The sequence below is a fragment of the Gracilinanus agilis genome, chromosome 3 (assembly GCF_016433145.1).
Source record: "Gracilinanus agilis isolate LMUSP501 chromosome 3, AgileGrace, whole genome shotgun sequence".
In the NCBI taxonomy this organism is placed as follows: Eukaryota; Metazoa; Chordata; class Mammalia; order Didelphimorphia; family Didelphidae; genus Gracilinanus; species Gracilinanus agilis.
The window spans coordinates 94,165,780-94,181,902 of NC_058132.1; the positions used below are offsets into that span (position 1 = coordinate 94,165,780).

At 45.9% G+C, this 16,123-nt stretch overlaps 1 protein-coding gene across 1 annotated transcript in view; it reads right to left on the bottom strand.

The window, feature by feature from the left end:
- Positions 1-12,641: 12,641 nt before the first annotated feature.
- The window catches only part of FAM168A (family with sequence similarity 168 member A), a 55,932-nt gene continuing 52,450 nt past the window's right edge, over positions 12,642-16,123 (bottom strand). Inside the window, exons 7-8 of the mRNA XM_044668913.1 lie at positions 15,774-15,905; positions 12,642-12,912 (exon numbers count right to left, since the gene is read on the bottom strand). Coding sequence (XP_044524848.1) covers positions 15,793-15,905 — 113 coding nt within the window. The 3' untranslated portion in view covers positions 12,642-12,912; positions 15,774-15,792. The remainder of the gene's footprint in view (positions 12,913-15,773; positions 15,906-16,123) is intronic.

Genomic DNA, 16,123 nt, shown 5'->3' on the forward strand with positions numbered 1-16,123 from the left:
GAGAGAGAGAGAGAGAGAGAGAGAGAGAGAGAGAGAGAGAGAGAGAGAGAGAGAGAGCGCCATCTAGCGCAGGGGGAAGGTGGTTCTGTTGTGTGCACATTGTGAGAGCTGCCCTAAGATGGAACAGGCAACTTATTGAATGGATGGAGGGATGGATGGAGGACTCTGGAGGTACGGAGGGAGGAATGGGAGATGGAGGGAGGAATGGAGGGACAGAGGGAGGAATGGGGGATGGAGGGATGGAGGGAGGAATGGAGGGACAGAGGGGAGGAATGGGGGATGGAGGGATGGAGGGATGGAGGGAGGAATGGAGGGAATGGGGGATATCCCATCACGAGAAGTCTTCAGGCAGAAGTTCAGCTGACTGCTAGTTAGTGATCATCTAGCAAGGATTCCTGAGGAGGTCAGAATAACCTCTAATATTCCTTTAAATGCAGAAACTCTGGAACCATTTTCTATGTGCATTACCCCCTACTCTCCAGGTGGGGGCAGACAGGCAGGCTATGGATGAGCCACCTAGTGGTCTGACTACCCTGCAACCCCACACGGTGGCCACCAGATGGCGACCAGAATCCACGATGGGAATCAACACTGCCAAGACAGGCTCAACATGTGGGAATTGGGGGCTGTTGTGGGAGAACCCTGGGACAACCTCCCCTGACTTCCTCAGGCGGAGCGGTGGTAGCTGCCGGAGAGGGTTGATCTCGACATCCCCTCCACCCCGCTGCTCCCACCCTTGCGCCCCCGCTCCAGGGGCTTCGCCGAGGCTCCCAAACTGAAAGGACCTCAGGTGGTCTCCCCAAGCTAAGACTTCACAGACATGAAGGAAGAGCGTGCTGGATTTAGCGTCAGAGACCTTGATTCAAATTCTGCTTCTGCTACTCAATGCCGGTGTGCCTTTGGACCAATCACTTCATCTCGAAGGGTGTAGGACGACATACACGGATGAAGGAAAAATCATTTAAGCATTTGCCATGCCCAAAAGAGCGGATACAAAAGCAGAAGCGAAGCTGTGCGTGCCCTCGAGGAGCTTCCATTCTAAAAGGGGAGGGCAACACCTGTGGGGAAGGGTCGTATGTTTGGGAAAGGCAAAGTGGGTAAAAGGAGCCATAGGAGGGGAGACTGAGGCAAGCTCCGGGCAGCTAGAACTATAGTCATTTGTGCATGGTTCAGAAATTGGAAAGGGGTTGGGGGCGATGACGTGTCTGGGACGGACAGGGAAGCGTTCCTGGCACCACAGCAGAGGATAGGCCATGAGAGGCACACGCCAATTAGGGAAGTGGGGGGATGTGGGGGATGAAATGGCTGAGTCGCCTGGGGAGACGGGAAGGAGAATCTGCCTTGCCCTGCCAAGACTACGGCTGGAGATTTGTACCATCTCAGAAAATCTTCCAGGGGGAGTGGAGCCAAGATGGCGGCTTAGGAGTAGCGAATGGAACCACTCCAAGAATCCTTCCAGCTCTAAAACCTACATTTGGGGATCTCAGGATCCGTCCTTGGGAAGAGGAAGTGACTTGTCTTGTGGGACCTCAGAAAGCTGGACCAAGACCATGGCCTGCGTGTTGGAGGAGCTGCAATTATTCTTTAGTTGAATTAGTGGGGGCTTGGGAAGGGAAGGGATCGTCCTGCAGTGGAATGGGCTGCAGTGGAATGGGCTGACTCGTGAAGGGGAGAAATCCACGGCACTGGAAATGTTGGAGCAGATGACCTGTGAGCACTTGTCAAAAAATGTTGTCCACAGGATTCCCAGGAAGGGGGATGGATGTGTCTAGAGGACTAGCAGTAGAGACATTTAAGGCAGCCGGGCATAAGGGTACCTTGAACACTCTTAGCTGATGGTGAACCTTCTCCTGCTAAATACTCATTTAAAAAAGTCATCTGACATCTCATGCATTTTTATATTCTATTTTGTATTTGCAGTCCTGTGCATATATTGTGTTCTCTTGTTCAGCAGTGTGTTCAATTCTTTGGGACCCCATTTGGAGTTTTTTTGGGAAAGATACAGGAATGATTCATCATTTCCTTTTCCAGGTCATTTGACAGATAAGGAAATTGAGGCAGTTAAGTGACTTGCCCAGAGTCATGTAGCTAATGTCTTGAGGCCAGATTCACACATGGGTCTTCCAGGCCCAGTACTCCATCCATTGCACTACCCAGCTGCCCAGACTGGCACAAGGCACATCTTCCTCCAGGGTCTCCAGGTAGCGTGAGGTAACCCTGGATTCTTATTTTCAGCAGGGTACAAGCTCTGGCAAATCTAAGTAAATGGTAAAGTGCAGAGCCTAGGAATGTGTTTCCTGAGGAACCATCTAGTGAAATGTGGGGAGGTTCATTACTGGCCATCCTGGCACCGGCCACAATTCATGAAATCATCTACTAAGTTAGAGATCTGTATTGGTGAAGGGAGGAGGAGCCATACTGGTGAAATCTGAGCCTTTTGGCTGAAGTAGGAACGTAGGTAGGTATTATTTTCTGCTGCTGCTGGAGCTCCACAAGGGGAGGACTCAAGAATTTTAGCAAAAGTTTGAGGAATTGAATTTAATTAGACAATTGGGATGCATAGATAGAGTGAGAACAAGGATACCCACATGGCACTCATCATCCCCAAGACGTGGCACAAGCCAAATGCAAAGGCTGCCATACATCTGTGGATTTATCAAGAGAAGCCAGGACCTTCCTCTGGGCCTGCTGATAGGCACTGAATGCAGCTTGAAAGGAAAGGGTTTCGATGCTGGACAGGGAAGAGAGAATAAAGGGGCCTCCCTGGGTCTTTTGGAAAGGTCAGAATGGAATGGTTTATCTTGGGGGCTAGCGAGAGGGCAGGAAGACCTGCCTTGTGTTAGAAGACTGGTGCCAAACACCAATAATGTCAAGAATGTCCTCAAGAAAGCAATTGGGCTCCGGATATGGTTGGACATCCAAGCCATGTGGCATAAAAGCATGAGGAACTGGGACTACACAGGAGTTGACTTAGCTTTATGACACCCTGGGTCCTCCTCCATAAAAAAGATACTCCTCTATGTGCTCTCTGCCTCCTGGGCTTTTTTTTTTTTTAATCCCTTACCTTCCAATATTGTGTATTGGTTCCAAGGCAGAAGAGAAGAGCAGTGTGGGGGGGGGGGTAAGTGACTTACCCAGGGTCACACAGCTAGGAAGTGTTTGAGGCTAGATTTAAACCCAGGACCTCCCATCTCTAGGCCTGGCTCTCAATCCACTGAGCCACCCAGGTGCCCCTCTCCGGGGCTTTTAATGAAATCACATTAGCACTACAGAAATGAAAGTTAGCCTTACTCTTCCCCCTGCTAGTAAACTCTTTTGAAATCCACTTCTGACCTGGGTGTTTTCTGCTAAGGAAAAGGAGAGGGGAGGTGTGGTGTGACAGGGATAGCCTGTGTCATGAATAGTGGGGTTATATGGTTTTTCCCTAAAGACTGATGTCAGTGATAATGTGGAGGGAGGGCGGCTTCCCAAGAGCTTTGGGATCCTTCCCAATGAATGCTCTTAGGATTACAAATTGAAGGAAGGGACCAGTAGCAGGAAGGGTAATACCATTCTTCCCCTTCAACTCCCAATTGGTCACCCATTTCCCACAGATGTACTTATGTGGCCCACCCTCCTTCCCCCCACCCCTAACCCCTCAGGAAAGTTGCTAAGCTTGGCCACCTGGGCCAGTGTTTTTGGGAAACATTTTAATAGTTATTGAATGTTCTACATCTTACAGTGAGTATCATACAGTTACAAATTCTTGGCTTAAATCTGTCTGGGAGATCACGCTCTGATCTTCAAAAACAAAGAAAACTGAATAACAGAAACTGAAACCCAAACAAACCAAGTCAGATTGACATTTCATACACACAAGCTGGGGCTGCAGGGCTGCCATATTCTTAAAAACTCCAGGCTGTGTCTCTAAAATACATTAAAGTCCTTGGATCGAGTTTGGAAGACATTGGTCAAAGGTGGTTTTTTAAAATAGGTTTTTCTTCTTTGTGTGTGGGTCCTAGTAAAATCTGAAAATTAGGATCCAACCTGTAGATTAAAATTAATTTTAAAAATACAAAATCATATACCCACCCCCCAAAAGGTTAAATATCATAGGAATGCCTATTCCCTGGGATGAGCTACGGATTGAATGCTGATGTTGGATGAGGTTGGGAGATAACAAAGGGTGCAACTGAGAAGCCATGTTGGATCCATTCTGCTCCCTTCTCAAACCATGTGGTCACTCAGTACAAGAATAAGGACCAGGCAATACATGGATCACCATACTAGATAGGGGCAAATGTCATCTGGGCCCAATTAGGTCTATATGACTGTGGCAATCCAAGAAGGAGATCCTCAACTGAAGCCCTGGTGATGGGAGGACGATACTGTTAGGTCCTCTTGAGCACGTCAGGGGGTAGGGAAGGGTTAGTGGGTGGTGGTGTCCTTGCCAAGCCACTGGCTATGGTATTCAATCTCTCCAAACATAAGCTATAGCTGCTGTTGGGAGCCGAGATGGAAAGAACACGGGCCTCACCAATGTTCCAGGCATGGTACTCACCATGGTCTAGAAGGCTAGCGCTTCCATTTGAAAGACACTGCCAGAGCCAGATTCCATGACCTGCACAACTCTCCTGGCCTACCTGCCCTCTCTCCAGCCCAGATACTGGATTCATTTGCTCCCTCTTCAGCTGGCCTCTTCCTTGGGAGGAACTAAAAAGTCATCAGGACCCAATAACACATTGCAGAGGAAACACACGATGAGAGAAACTGAAGAAAGACTACAAGAACTTAACGGATAAGTTTGTGGACCCAAGGAGTATCAATCTGCCAAACTCAAAAACAATTTAGTGAGGAAGCAGGCTAAAAAGAAAGAAATCTGGACTGAGAATCAGATTTCTCTTCAAGTCCCAGCTTTAATTTATTAGATGCCAGTTTTGAGTAAGTCACTGATCCTTTTCTGGACCTCAGTCTCCTTACTCTATAAAATGGGGTTAATAAGACTTGGATTGGCTACTTCCTAGGGATTTTGTTACGAAAATTGCTTTGTTAGCTATAGCCATAGAAACAGGAGCTACTATTTCAAGAGTTTCAGGGACAGGAACTTAAGAAGGGATAAAAGAGACAACAACCAGGCCACCATCTCACCAGGCAGCTGTGCCTACATTTGATTGTGTGGTGAGATTGTTTCCTCCTCCCTAATCTGCCCCCTCCAAAGGGTTTTTACCACCTTTCTGAGAGAGATGATGCTTGGGCTCTTTGCTGGTCTACTCAGAGATTGCCCCACTTCCCACTGGGAGCACTTTCTCAAGATGGGGAGGCACAGCTTTGATAGCCTTCTTCAAAGTCAAAACTTGGAGCCCCAAGGTGCCACAAGCCTTGGGAATCTTAGAGACTTACATGACGCGTTCTGTAGAAGTCCTTGTACTAGAGAAACATCAAAGCCTTCATAAAACATCAAATTTGGAGTCCAAAGGGACCAAAGTAGAGATCACTCTAGTCTAATTTCATTTTACAGAGGAAGAAGCCAACTTATTATTTGGGAGGGAAAAGTTCTTACCAGAGATTATCACCTATACTCTCTGGTTCTAGCTACACCATGATTTGTAAGGTAGAATGGGGAAAAAAATCTCTAGATTGGGAAGTTGGAGGCTTAGCCTCATATCTTGACAAGTCAGACTTGCTATGTGAACAGGGGCTGGTCCCCTCTTCTGTTAAATGGAGTGAGATGGTTAAATGATAGTTATCACAATATCTGGTCCCTCCTAGTTCTTAAAAAATCATAGGGGTCTAATTCTACATGAAATGTTTAAATAGGTCAACAAATCTGTAAATAGTGGGCTAGTCAAGCACGTTTAAAGTTCTAACATAGCCCTGACTACTCTCTAGGTCATGTTGTTTTGTCAACCTAAAGCCTTTGGCATTTCTAGAAATGGTGATCTCTGTACCCCATCCCACCCCAACCCTATCATAAAGAGAATCAAAGAATGGTAGAGCTGGAAGGAACCTTAGATCAGCTACTTCAACACCCTGTTTTTACAGATGAAGCAACTAAGGCCCAGGGGAGGGAAATGACCTCCCCTAAGACACATAGCTAATGCTGGAACTACAGCGCCCTTACTCTTGGAGTCCTGAATCTATATTGACCAAGCCTTCCCATCGTCATCTTCCAACCTCTTGGGAAATGCTAATATCAGAAGGCTAAGGCTGGGCTGATGAGTTTCTCAGTTACACATGGAAAGGGAAGCTTATGAAATTATGCTTGGTAATAAAATGCAAATTAAGATTTGTCTACTCTGGGTTCTTTCTGGGGTCACTATTTGGAATAGTAGTTGGGGTCACACTCAAATGGTGATATTTGTTTCAAGGTCTCATTGCAGTTTGGAATCGAGAACAAAGCTATTGGAGACCCTATGACAGTAGCAGCATCGTTAAATGAATTAAATCACTAACATTCTAGGCTCCCATCATCATCTCCCTTAAAGCATCACCTAAAGGACTGCAAGTCTGAAGGAATGGGCCATCCAAGTCTTTGCTAAACTTAGCATCTCTTCCACTGTCTGCCCTGGAACTCTGCTTACACTAAGGATCTGGGAAATGGTCATTGTGTTTTGTAAATCCTGTTCATTACCTATCAAGAAGCAGGCACAGGCACAGGAAGATTAGCCTTCTCTTTTTTATAATGGCTCCCATCATTTCCAGGGTATTTTAAGGTTTACAAAGTGCTTTCCTCACAACTCTGTGAGGTAGGTAGTGCAAGTATTATTATCCCTCTATGCCAGATGAGGAAAGACAAAGGCCCAGCAAGAGGGCCTGACTTCCCTTGCCCACGGTCACATGGTAGGATGCAAAGCCAGGTCTTCTGACTCCAAATCTAGTACTCTCCAATGTGCAGGACAACACAGGGCTAGGCAGTTGAGTAAGATAACATAGGACATCCAGGTCTACACAGCAACTTAGCCCAAGTCACATAGAAATTAGAACTGGGATGTAAAACCAGTTCTCCTACTTCCAATTCTAGTGCTCTTGCCATCATTCACTGTGGAAGATCAAACTTGAACTTGGGTTTCTTTCCACTACATGATGCCATCTCCTTTGTGCTCCCATCTCTCAATTTAGCAAAGGAGCCCAAGGCTGAGGGCACTCACTTAATGCTTTTATGGTCAGACCCCCCAGAGCAGGATCATGTCCATCAATCACTGTTCTTTGCTATCTGAAGAGTGTTCCAACTCAAGGTTTTGGAAAAGCATAGATCTAAGGGAAGTTCGCAAGATTTTTCACTTGTACTTGGATAGAAATCCCCTCAATACCCCCATTAAGTGGTAAGCAGTCTCTGCTCAAGGGCCTCCAGTGGCCCATTGCCCTTACTTGTTTTCCCTTACACCACACTGAAATCTATCCCCTATAAAACATGATGGTGGGATGCAGTGAGGCCTAGGTGATCTTTACAGCCCCTCTCAGCTCTGACACTGACCTAAGGTCCTTCCCACCTTTCACTGTGGGGCCAAACTACAAGGTAATCACTTCCTTTCTGGGTGATGGGTGGGGGTAAGGGTGGAGAGGGGAAGTGTCCCAGTGTCCTTACAATGAAGAAAATGAGCTGTGCTATTGTACTGTACCAAGTCAAATGGAACTTGTCTTCTGCCTCATCTCACACTCCCTGGTGTCTGAGTTATTTGTGTATTTGTCTTTTTTCCCATCCAAATGCAAACTTCATGACAGTAGGGGTTGTGTCGTTTTGGATGTTTGATAAATATTTTTAAATTTACTTGCTGGGGGGGGGGGTGCAACCAGCCTCTAATAGACCTCCCCGATCACTGCTTCTCTGGCTTATCCTGGTGCATATGCCCACTGTGCAGCAGGGAAAGGAGTCCTGTTCCAAGAATCAGAAGTGCCTTTAAATTCCAGTTCAGACACCAACTCAGTGTGACATGGGACAAGTGACTTTCTCCTACAAATCTCAACTTCTTCCTCTACAAATGAGGGGGGCAGAACTGCCCCAACCCTGAAGTCTCTCTCCAGGTTAGCCGTTTTCTATTCTAATATTCTATTTCCTTAGATCCCTTTCTAATTCAAACCTTCTCTGTTTCATTCTAAACAGACTTCTGACTCTCACACTCTGGGCTCTAGGGCCACTTTCAGCTCTGACATACAAACTCAATTTTCCTCCTTTCACGTTAGTGGCTAGCTAAAACATCCTGGATGTCCTTTCTCTAACCTTAAATCAAAAGGTTTGCTTTGAGGGGTTGGATTCCTTCAAAGGTTCTTGACCTGAGATCCATGAACTTGTTTTTTGAAAAATGTTGATAATGGCATTTCTTTCTTTCTTCCTTCCTTTCTTTCTTTCTCTTTCTTTCTTCCTTCCTTTCTTTCTTTCTTTCTCTTTCTTTTTTTCTTTCTTTCACCCTTACCACCTATCTTAGTATTAGTTCTAAGACAAGAAGGACATGGATGAGGCAATTTGGGTTAAGTAACTTGCCCAGGCTCAAACAGCTAGGAAGTACCTGAGACAACTACATTTCAATGATTGGTTCCCTTCACAATCTTCCATATTTTATTTTATGCATTTAAAAACTTGACTTTGAGCAGGGGTTCACCTATGGTTAAGAACGTCTCTAAGGCCTCCTCTAACTTTAGGATATTGAATTCTATCCAAGTTTATCATCCTATACATTTGTCTGAGTGTGTGTGTCTCTTACGGGTAATGGTGGTAGTGATATGTTGCAAGACAATTTGAGTTCCTGGCCTGGGCATTCAGATTTGGGTTTCTAGTGCCAGCTCTGTTATTAGCTGTGACAATGGGCAAATTGATTTCCCCTCTCTTGGTCTCAGTTTCCACATCTGTAAAATGGGGACCATAATACTTGCACTGCCGATCTTGTAGAATTGTTGAGAGGATTAAATGATATAACATATATAAAGCACCATGTAAATACTAATACTCTACAGAAACATGACCTACTAATATTATTACCTCCAAACTAAGGTAAAGACAGCCAAGCAAGGGAGCCCCCAAAGAAACAATCCCTACCAGTGCTCTTTCCTCCTAACATCCCTAACTCTTAATCATTCCTGCCAACATGCACATTAAATTGCTCCACCAGACAGTTGTTTTCTTTTTTTTCTCTCTTTCTTTCTCATATTTCATCCCCAAGTGGCCAAGATCTTTTCATGCAGAGGTGCTAGCAATTGAAGCCATCTGAAACCAGTCCTTCTTGGCCAACCCTAGGCTAACTTGCTTGTGGCTGGGGTCTGGTTTTGAAAAATTTGAGTGACTTCTCTGTGATCCAATCAGGCCCTGGGTTTCAGAGTCCAAGGGCAAGGCTAGGGAACAGAATAGGGTATCATACCTCTAGGCATTCTCCATCATAAACATCCTCCCAGACACATCCTGAAGGCCTCTAAAACAATGCAGCTTTCAGAGCTACAAGGGCAAGTAGCCTCCTTTCTCTTATCATCCATGCTGATGGAAATATGGTCTGCGCATAACACTTCTGAAATCTCTTTACCTCACTTCCTCACTCTTTTCCCACATGGACTTCAGGGAAACTGAGGCAGCACAGTGCTCTGAAGACTGCAGTACCAGTCCTGGCTCTGTCATAAGTTAGCTGTGTGACGTTAGACAAGTCCTTTCCTTTGTGTGGGCCTCTTTTTCTTCTGTGAAATGGAGATAATCACTCCTTTCCTGCCCTTCTTCTAGAGTTTTAGGGAGGAACAAATCTAATACTGGTAGAGAAAGTACTTTGAAGCCTGTGTCTGGTGCCATAAACATGAGAGACATCTTTTTTGTTCTTGATTTTGTGGCAATAATGTGATGCCCACTGGTATCCACGAAATATTAAAAAGAACTTGGGGAAGTCCCTCATTGTATTGGATGGAATTATGGAAAATTTACAGAAAGACAGTTGAGAATTGCAGGGGATAAGAAGAAATAGAAGGGGTTAGCAACACTGATGAGATCATAGATCCATCCAAGGATTATTTAAGGTGACGTCAGAGATCCATAAACCAGATTTATAAAACCAAAAACAGGGTGGGTGTCTTTGTAAAACTATGTGGGTTAACACTGGAAGTTATTTATTTTAAAAACAAATTGAGACATAGCCCATAACACCACCAGGTGTATACAATATATATGCAAATATATGTGTGTGTCTTTGTTACTTCTGAAATTTAGAGTTTTTCCTTATCTATTTTAAAAACCACTTTTGATACATGACTTTTCTCCCCATGAAGCAAGAAAGGGACAACAGATGGGACAGCCTAAATGAGTGCTGTGCCAGGACACAAGAAATATGAAAAGGCCCAAAGGAAGCCAGGCGGATCCTCTATGGAGATATCAGAGAAGGACATAGCCAAGAATCTCAATAGATGGATAAGTATAGAAGGGTTATAACCAAGTGCCATGGAAATCATTGTGTCACTGAAATACTAGGCAACGACTTTAAAAATCATGACCATCGCTTTTCTATATCAGGTGCAAAACAAAGGCTGGGATGACCTCCTGTGTGAGGAGGCTCAAAGGAGAATTTTTGCTTTGTTTGGAAGATGACCCAAGTGCCCTTCCAGTTTTGAGTCTATTTTTGTTTTGTTCCTATTTGAGGGGACTGAAAACAAATTTGAATAGGTTTAATTTTCTAAGGAAAGCCATTATTTAAAGTATGGAATAAGATGTACACTCTATAAAGGCAAGAACCACCTTATTTCTCTTTTCATTCCTTTTTTTTCTTCCCCAGCACCAATCACCAAAGCCCCTGCAAACAAACAGTAGGTGCCTGTTCAACTACCACTGAATATTTACAGAAAGCCCAGTTGTAAGCAGTAAGATTTCCTTACAAGTCCATTTCATCCAATGGTCCAGGGAAATGTTAAGATTTCCCCTTTTGCCCCCAAACAATTCAGGGAGGGTATACCTTTTCCAAGGCTTTGGCCGGTATCTGAGTAGTCTCAACCAGACTTGAACCTGTCCTGGGACAGTGGTCATCTATCTCCCTTTCTCAGCATGTTCTCCTCCTCGGAGTACAACCTGAATTTTGTTTTCCTAGCCCAGTTTGAAGGGATATTTGGTCCTGCAGCACTCAGAGGATGCTGAAATCTAGGCCATGTTGAGGTGCCACAGTTTTCTGGCCCCACTGGGAGCTCTGCTCCTTTTCTTTCACTCTCTCCTGAAAGGCTTGGCCTTCAGGAGTGTGACCTGCTATGTGCCTCCTGTGTTATTTCCCAAGGATGCTTCTTCCACTGCTGTGTCCTTCTCCCTCTGGTTGTTTGTCTTTATTGCTTTATGCCCACTTGCTGCCCAGCCCTCACAATGTTTGCCCCTTCTTTAGGTAGCTTCACTTGCTGTGTGACCTAGGGCAAGTCAATTCCCCACTACGGGTCTTGGTTTTTTCATCTGTAAAAGGAAGAAGTTGGACAAAATGGTCCCTTCCAGCTCCAGGAGTTTAGGAAATATTTATTGCTATTGCTCCATGATCCCCATTTCACCCTATTTTCCTTACTGCCCCCATAGTCCTTTCCCTGGAAGTACCTCAAATGTTACTCAAACACTTCTTCAATGAACAAAATAGCGTTAGCAGCATCTGGGACCTGGTGCTGGACAGTAAGGACTTCCAGTGCTCTGGTCCTAATCTACTTGGCTATGCCTGCCCTGACATGCCAGAGAGTGTCCCAACAAGCAGTGGTGCCATGGTCTCCATCAGAGGATGCCACCACACCACAGAGGATCCCACACCTCACCTCTCCTAGGGAGGTCAGTTCAGGGTGATGGATTTCCTAGGCTCTCTTTGGGTGCTTGGGCCTGGTGACTTCATCTACCACCCAGGAAATAGCTGACCCTGGAAAGCAGACATCCTGATGCACGACTTGAGATCCCTGTGTTTCTTTTCTATCCACACTGTCTCATCTGGGGCTGTTGCAAGCATCAGTTGCCCTCAGAGGAACTGCCTGGTTATGACACAGTGCAATCAATCAGAAGGTCTGACACCCGGATGGTCCAGTACTTGGGAGGTCTGGTACCCTTAAGGTCTGGTAATCAGAAGATCCAGTACCCAGAAGGTCTGACAGTCCCTTCAAGTTCTGGTCACCAAAAGAACCTAGAAGGTTCTAATACCTAGAAAGTCTGGCACTGAGACCTCTTACAACAAAGCTGCAAACCCTATGCCAGTTTCCAGGCATGGCGCCTCCTTTCTTTCCATCCCTTGGCCTCCAAGACTATTCCTGTCCCCTTCCCCTCCCCCCCACCCTCCCTATCCCTCTATTAAAAAAGCAGTCCGACCTTTCATGAGGAGCAAATCCAAAGCCTTTCTATGTCCTAAATCTAATGTGTGCCACTGCTAACATTCCCCCGAGTTTGGGGCTCCTATCGATGGGCTGGCCTTGGATGATGGATTATGATTGGTCATGACGGCTCTCTGGAAGACGCGAGTTTCATTTGTATCGTGGTATGGAAGAGTCGACAACTGATATCACTCCCCCCGCTCCCCAAAAGGACAAAGAGAAGGAAGTCAAACCAGAATGGAGACCACTCGCCATACCACGCACCATTCTCGCTACAAGGAACAAACAAACCGACCCAGTCGCTGGCTGAACGACTCAAAACAAAACACCAGCAGAGGGTATGCCACCCCGAAACTGAACGCCTAGAAATGAGAAGACTAAAGAGACTGGGGCCACTGGCCAGGGTCAGAGTGAGGGTTGTCATCTGGGGGATGCGGTGGGAAGTGGGCTGGCAGAAGGGGCCCAGGGAAGAGGGAGAAGATCAGAAAATGCAGCTTTTTCCCCAAAAAAAAAGAAAAACCCCAAACACTAAAGGATGCATAAAGTGACCCTGGCACTTTTCAGTGGTTGTTCTTGCAGACGAGCATGGCGCTGGTCTGGAATCATGCCAGCACCGGGTGTAAGACGAGTTGTTGCATACCATGTCTGACTCCCAATCTGTGGAAAAAAGAGAAGCAAAGGGGAATGGTAAGGAATGGGGTCATAGAAGGGGAGCTACTGAAGCACATTCAGATAAGAAAAGCCCTCTGGGTCACAGACAAGGCCCTGAGGTGCTGGGCCTTTGGGCTCTGGCACTTCCGTCCATGGCTTGTGCTGCCAGACTGTTGCCCGGCCCTCCACATCTCAGGGATCCCAGCTGGCTCCATGCTCCACGTGAGGTGCTTCTTGCACCTGTCCTGCCTCTGACCATTTGCCCTTCTCTTCTGGTCCCCCATTCTAGCTCTGGGACCAAACCTGAATTAATACTGCCATTGCTCCCAACTGCTCTTTCTCAGCATCCCCGTGACTCCCAAGACCAAATCGTGCCTCTCTGACCATTACTACCCTCAGTGTTTCAACTCCCCTTCCAAGTTCCTGAAGTGTGTTGTCTTTTTGTTTATTTGTATACTCAGCACTTGACACAGGGCTAAGAATTTACTATATGCTTTTTCATTCGTTTGTTCTCATTTCAATTGCTGTGATCAGAGTATTTTATAAACTGTAAAGGAATACAGAAATCTGAGCTGGGATCATAGTTTCTGATTGGCTCCGTCTTGTTTTTTAGCACATTGGTTCTGCATGGCCCTGCCTTGCCTATACCACTGCTTGCTCTGCCCTTTTTACCCCCTTTTGAGGAAACCCCAGACTTCCCAATCTGGACCTTTAAGGGTAAGTTTGGAGAATTTAATTCAACTGGATGGGAACTGGGCCACACAAACTTAGCAGAAGTCACAGGGAGGCAGATGTCAGTCCAACAGAAAGAACTATTCAATGGGTAACTGCTGTTTTACAGTGAAATAAGTTCCTTCTAGATTGAGGGAGCTCTCCAACTCTCAAAGTAAAGGCTGGACTATTATTTATGAGGGAGGCACTGCCAGGGAGAGGCCCACTGAGGTACAGCTGGACTACACAACCACTGAGGACTCAAGGATCTGGATTGCTTTAGCTACAAAACACAAAGGAAGTTGCTTTTGCTTTCTCTCTTAATTCCCATTTATCCATGGGAAGAACATAAAGAGCCTTGGGCAAAGAGTCAGAAAACCTGGATTCCATTTCCAGTTCTGCCAAGAAAATGATGGGGTGGGGTAGGGTGGGGTGTTGGTGTCTTTGGCAAGTCCATTTCCTCTCTTCTCCCTAGTAAAATAAGGACTTGAAGCAGATTGGCCTAAGCCAGTGATGGCAAACCGTTTAGAGACTGTGTGCCAGCCCCCCCCCCCATATGCTGCATGTGTCCTGCCACCCCTCCTCCCTTACCCTCACCGGGGAGGGAGAAAGTGCTCCCATTGGGCTACTGGACAGGTGAAGTGAGGAATGTCCTCAGCAAATATAGAGAGAGGGAGGGGAGTGGCCTGAGCTCTCTGCTCCTTTCCAGCTCTGCCACCTGTGAGCCACCCCTCCCCACCCCTTGCACTCCCGTTGGCTGCTGGGCAGAGGGGCAGGGGAGGCACGGTAGAGAGAAACAGATCTGCCAGAGTCCCTTCTGCCTTTCTAGTAGCAAACTGGGGAGGGGTGGGGGGCAGACACTAGCCCACAGAGAGTGCTCTGTGTGCCATCTTTGGCACCTGTGCCATAGGTTCGCCATCACTAGCCTAAGCTCTTGTCATTCTATTTTCTATGATCTCTTTCATACAGCAGGCACTTCATGAATATTTGCTGAATATTGTGTTGAATTGTATAACTTCATAGCTTTAACATTCTTTGTTCTAATGAACTCTGGCATTCAATGATAGCAAGAGGGCTCTGGAGGAAGTTACTTAAAAGTTTAGGACAAAATCCCTGTTATTACTGCTGCTATTCATACCTCCCTATTAGGATTAATTAAGCCATACGGCTAATGAGGACCATTTGGAGTAACTGGGATCTTAACAGCTAAGGACAGGGTAAAGAATAGTGGGTGAGGTTTCTTTAAGGCCAGACAGAATCTTGGGAAGGGGGCCTGTTGGAGTTCTGGGTAGCCTGAGTGAGTTGGTTTTCCAACTGCAGACCTACACAGCAGGGGGTCTCTGGGAGGATTTCCCCCCACTACCCCATCCCCCTTAGGAGAAGGCTGGTGTTTCTGTTCCCTGGAACATGGAAAAAAACCCAGTGGTAGGTGAAGGAGGAGAACAGGTTAGAGTTTCTGGAATAAATTTGTGGTGGAAATCAACAGAAAAGAGAAAGAGAGAAGCAGTTTCTCCTCTCTGTAGCAGCTGAGAGGGCCAAGCCATTCTGAGGCCTACTTAGGCCAAAAAGCCTAGCTAGACCTGGAGGGACTGGCAGTTGGCAGAGAGACTTATTCAAAGCTGAGAGAAATTAACAGAGACAGTAAACTTTATTATAAATAAGAGGATTATAATTTTGCATAGTGTATGAATAGATCTGGGAATTAGTATAGATTAAGGAGTGATAAGAAGGCCTGAGTTAACAGGAGCAAGAAGCAAGTTCTCACGAACTAGAGGGAAATGGGTAAAAGCTTAGGCCCCTGTTAGGTTTAGGGATCCTAATCCTCAACCTTTGTTACCTTTCCTTACCTTTCCTCAAACCTTTTCCAATATTTATTAAATAGAGGGTTTTTCTGCATCTGTCTCTAGCAGTTATCCATTGTGCAGGCCCAAACAGTTACAAGGAATTCCCCCCCACTTAACATTCCTATATTAACATTCCTGGCTGTTCTTATTTGCAACATTCTTAGCGATAGATTACAATTAACATCCCCATCTCCTAATAAGAAAACTACCTGGACAAGTGTCAAGCAAGGAGCACCCATGCTGTAGGATGGAATAAAGTCTATAGGCCTGCTCCCCCAAATGTCACCTGGCCCTGCTAAGATTTCTACTCACGTGAATTGGCTGCTGAAGTTTACCAGTGTGGAGGTACATAGCTGTACGTGGGCGTCCCTTGGGCCCGGTATGTTGGCACGGAGACGGGATGGGCTCCGATTGCAGTGTGTTGTGGGGTAGTTAACAGGGTACCTGGTAAACCAAAGAAAAGGGAAAAAATCTTGTCTTATTGTTCCAGCTTTGACCTTAATTAGTTGCATGACCATAGTCAAGGATAATACTAAGATTGTGAGGCTGGGAGACAAGGAAAGGAATAATATCTTCAACAGAAAGAGTGATATTTGGAGAAAAGGTAGATTTGGCAGGAGGGAGAGTAATGAAAAATCTCATTTCTTCTTTATCAAGGAGAA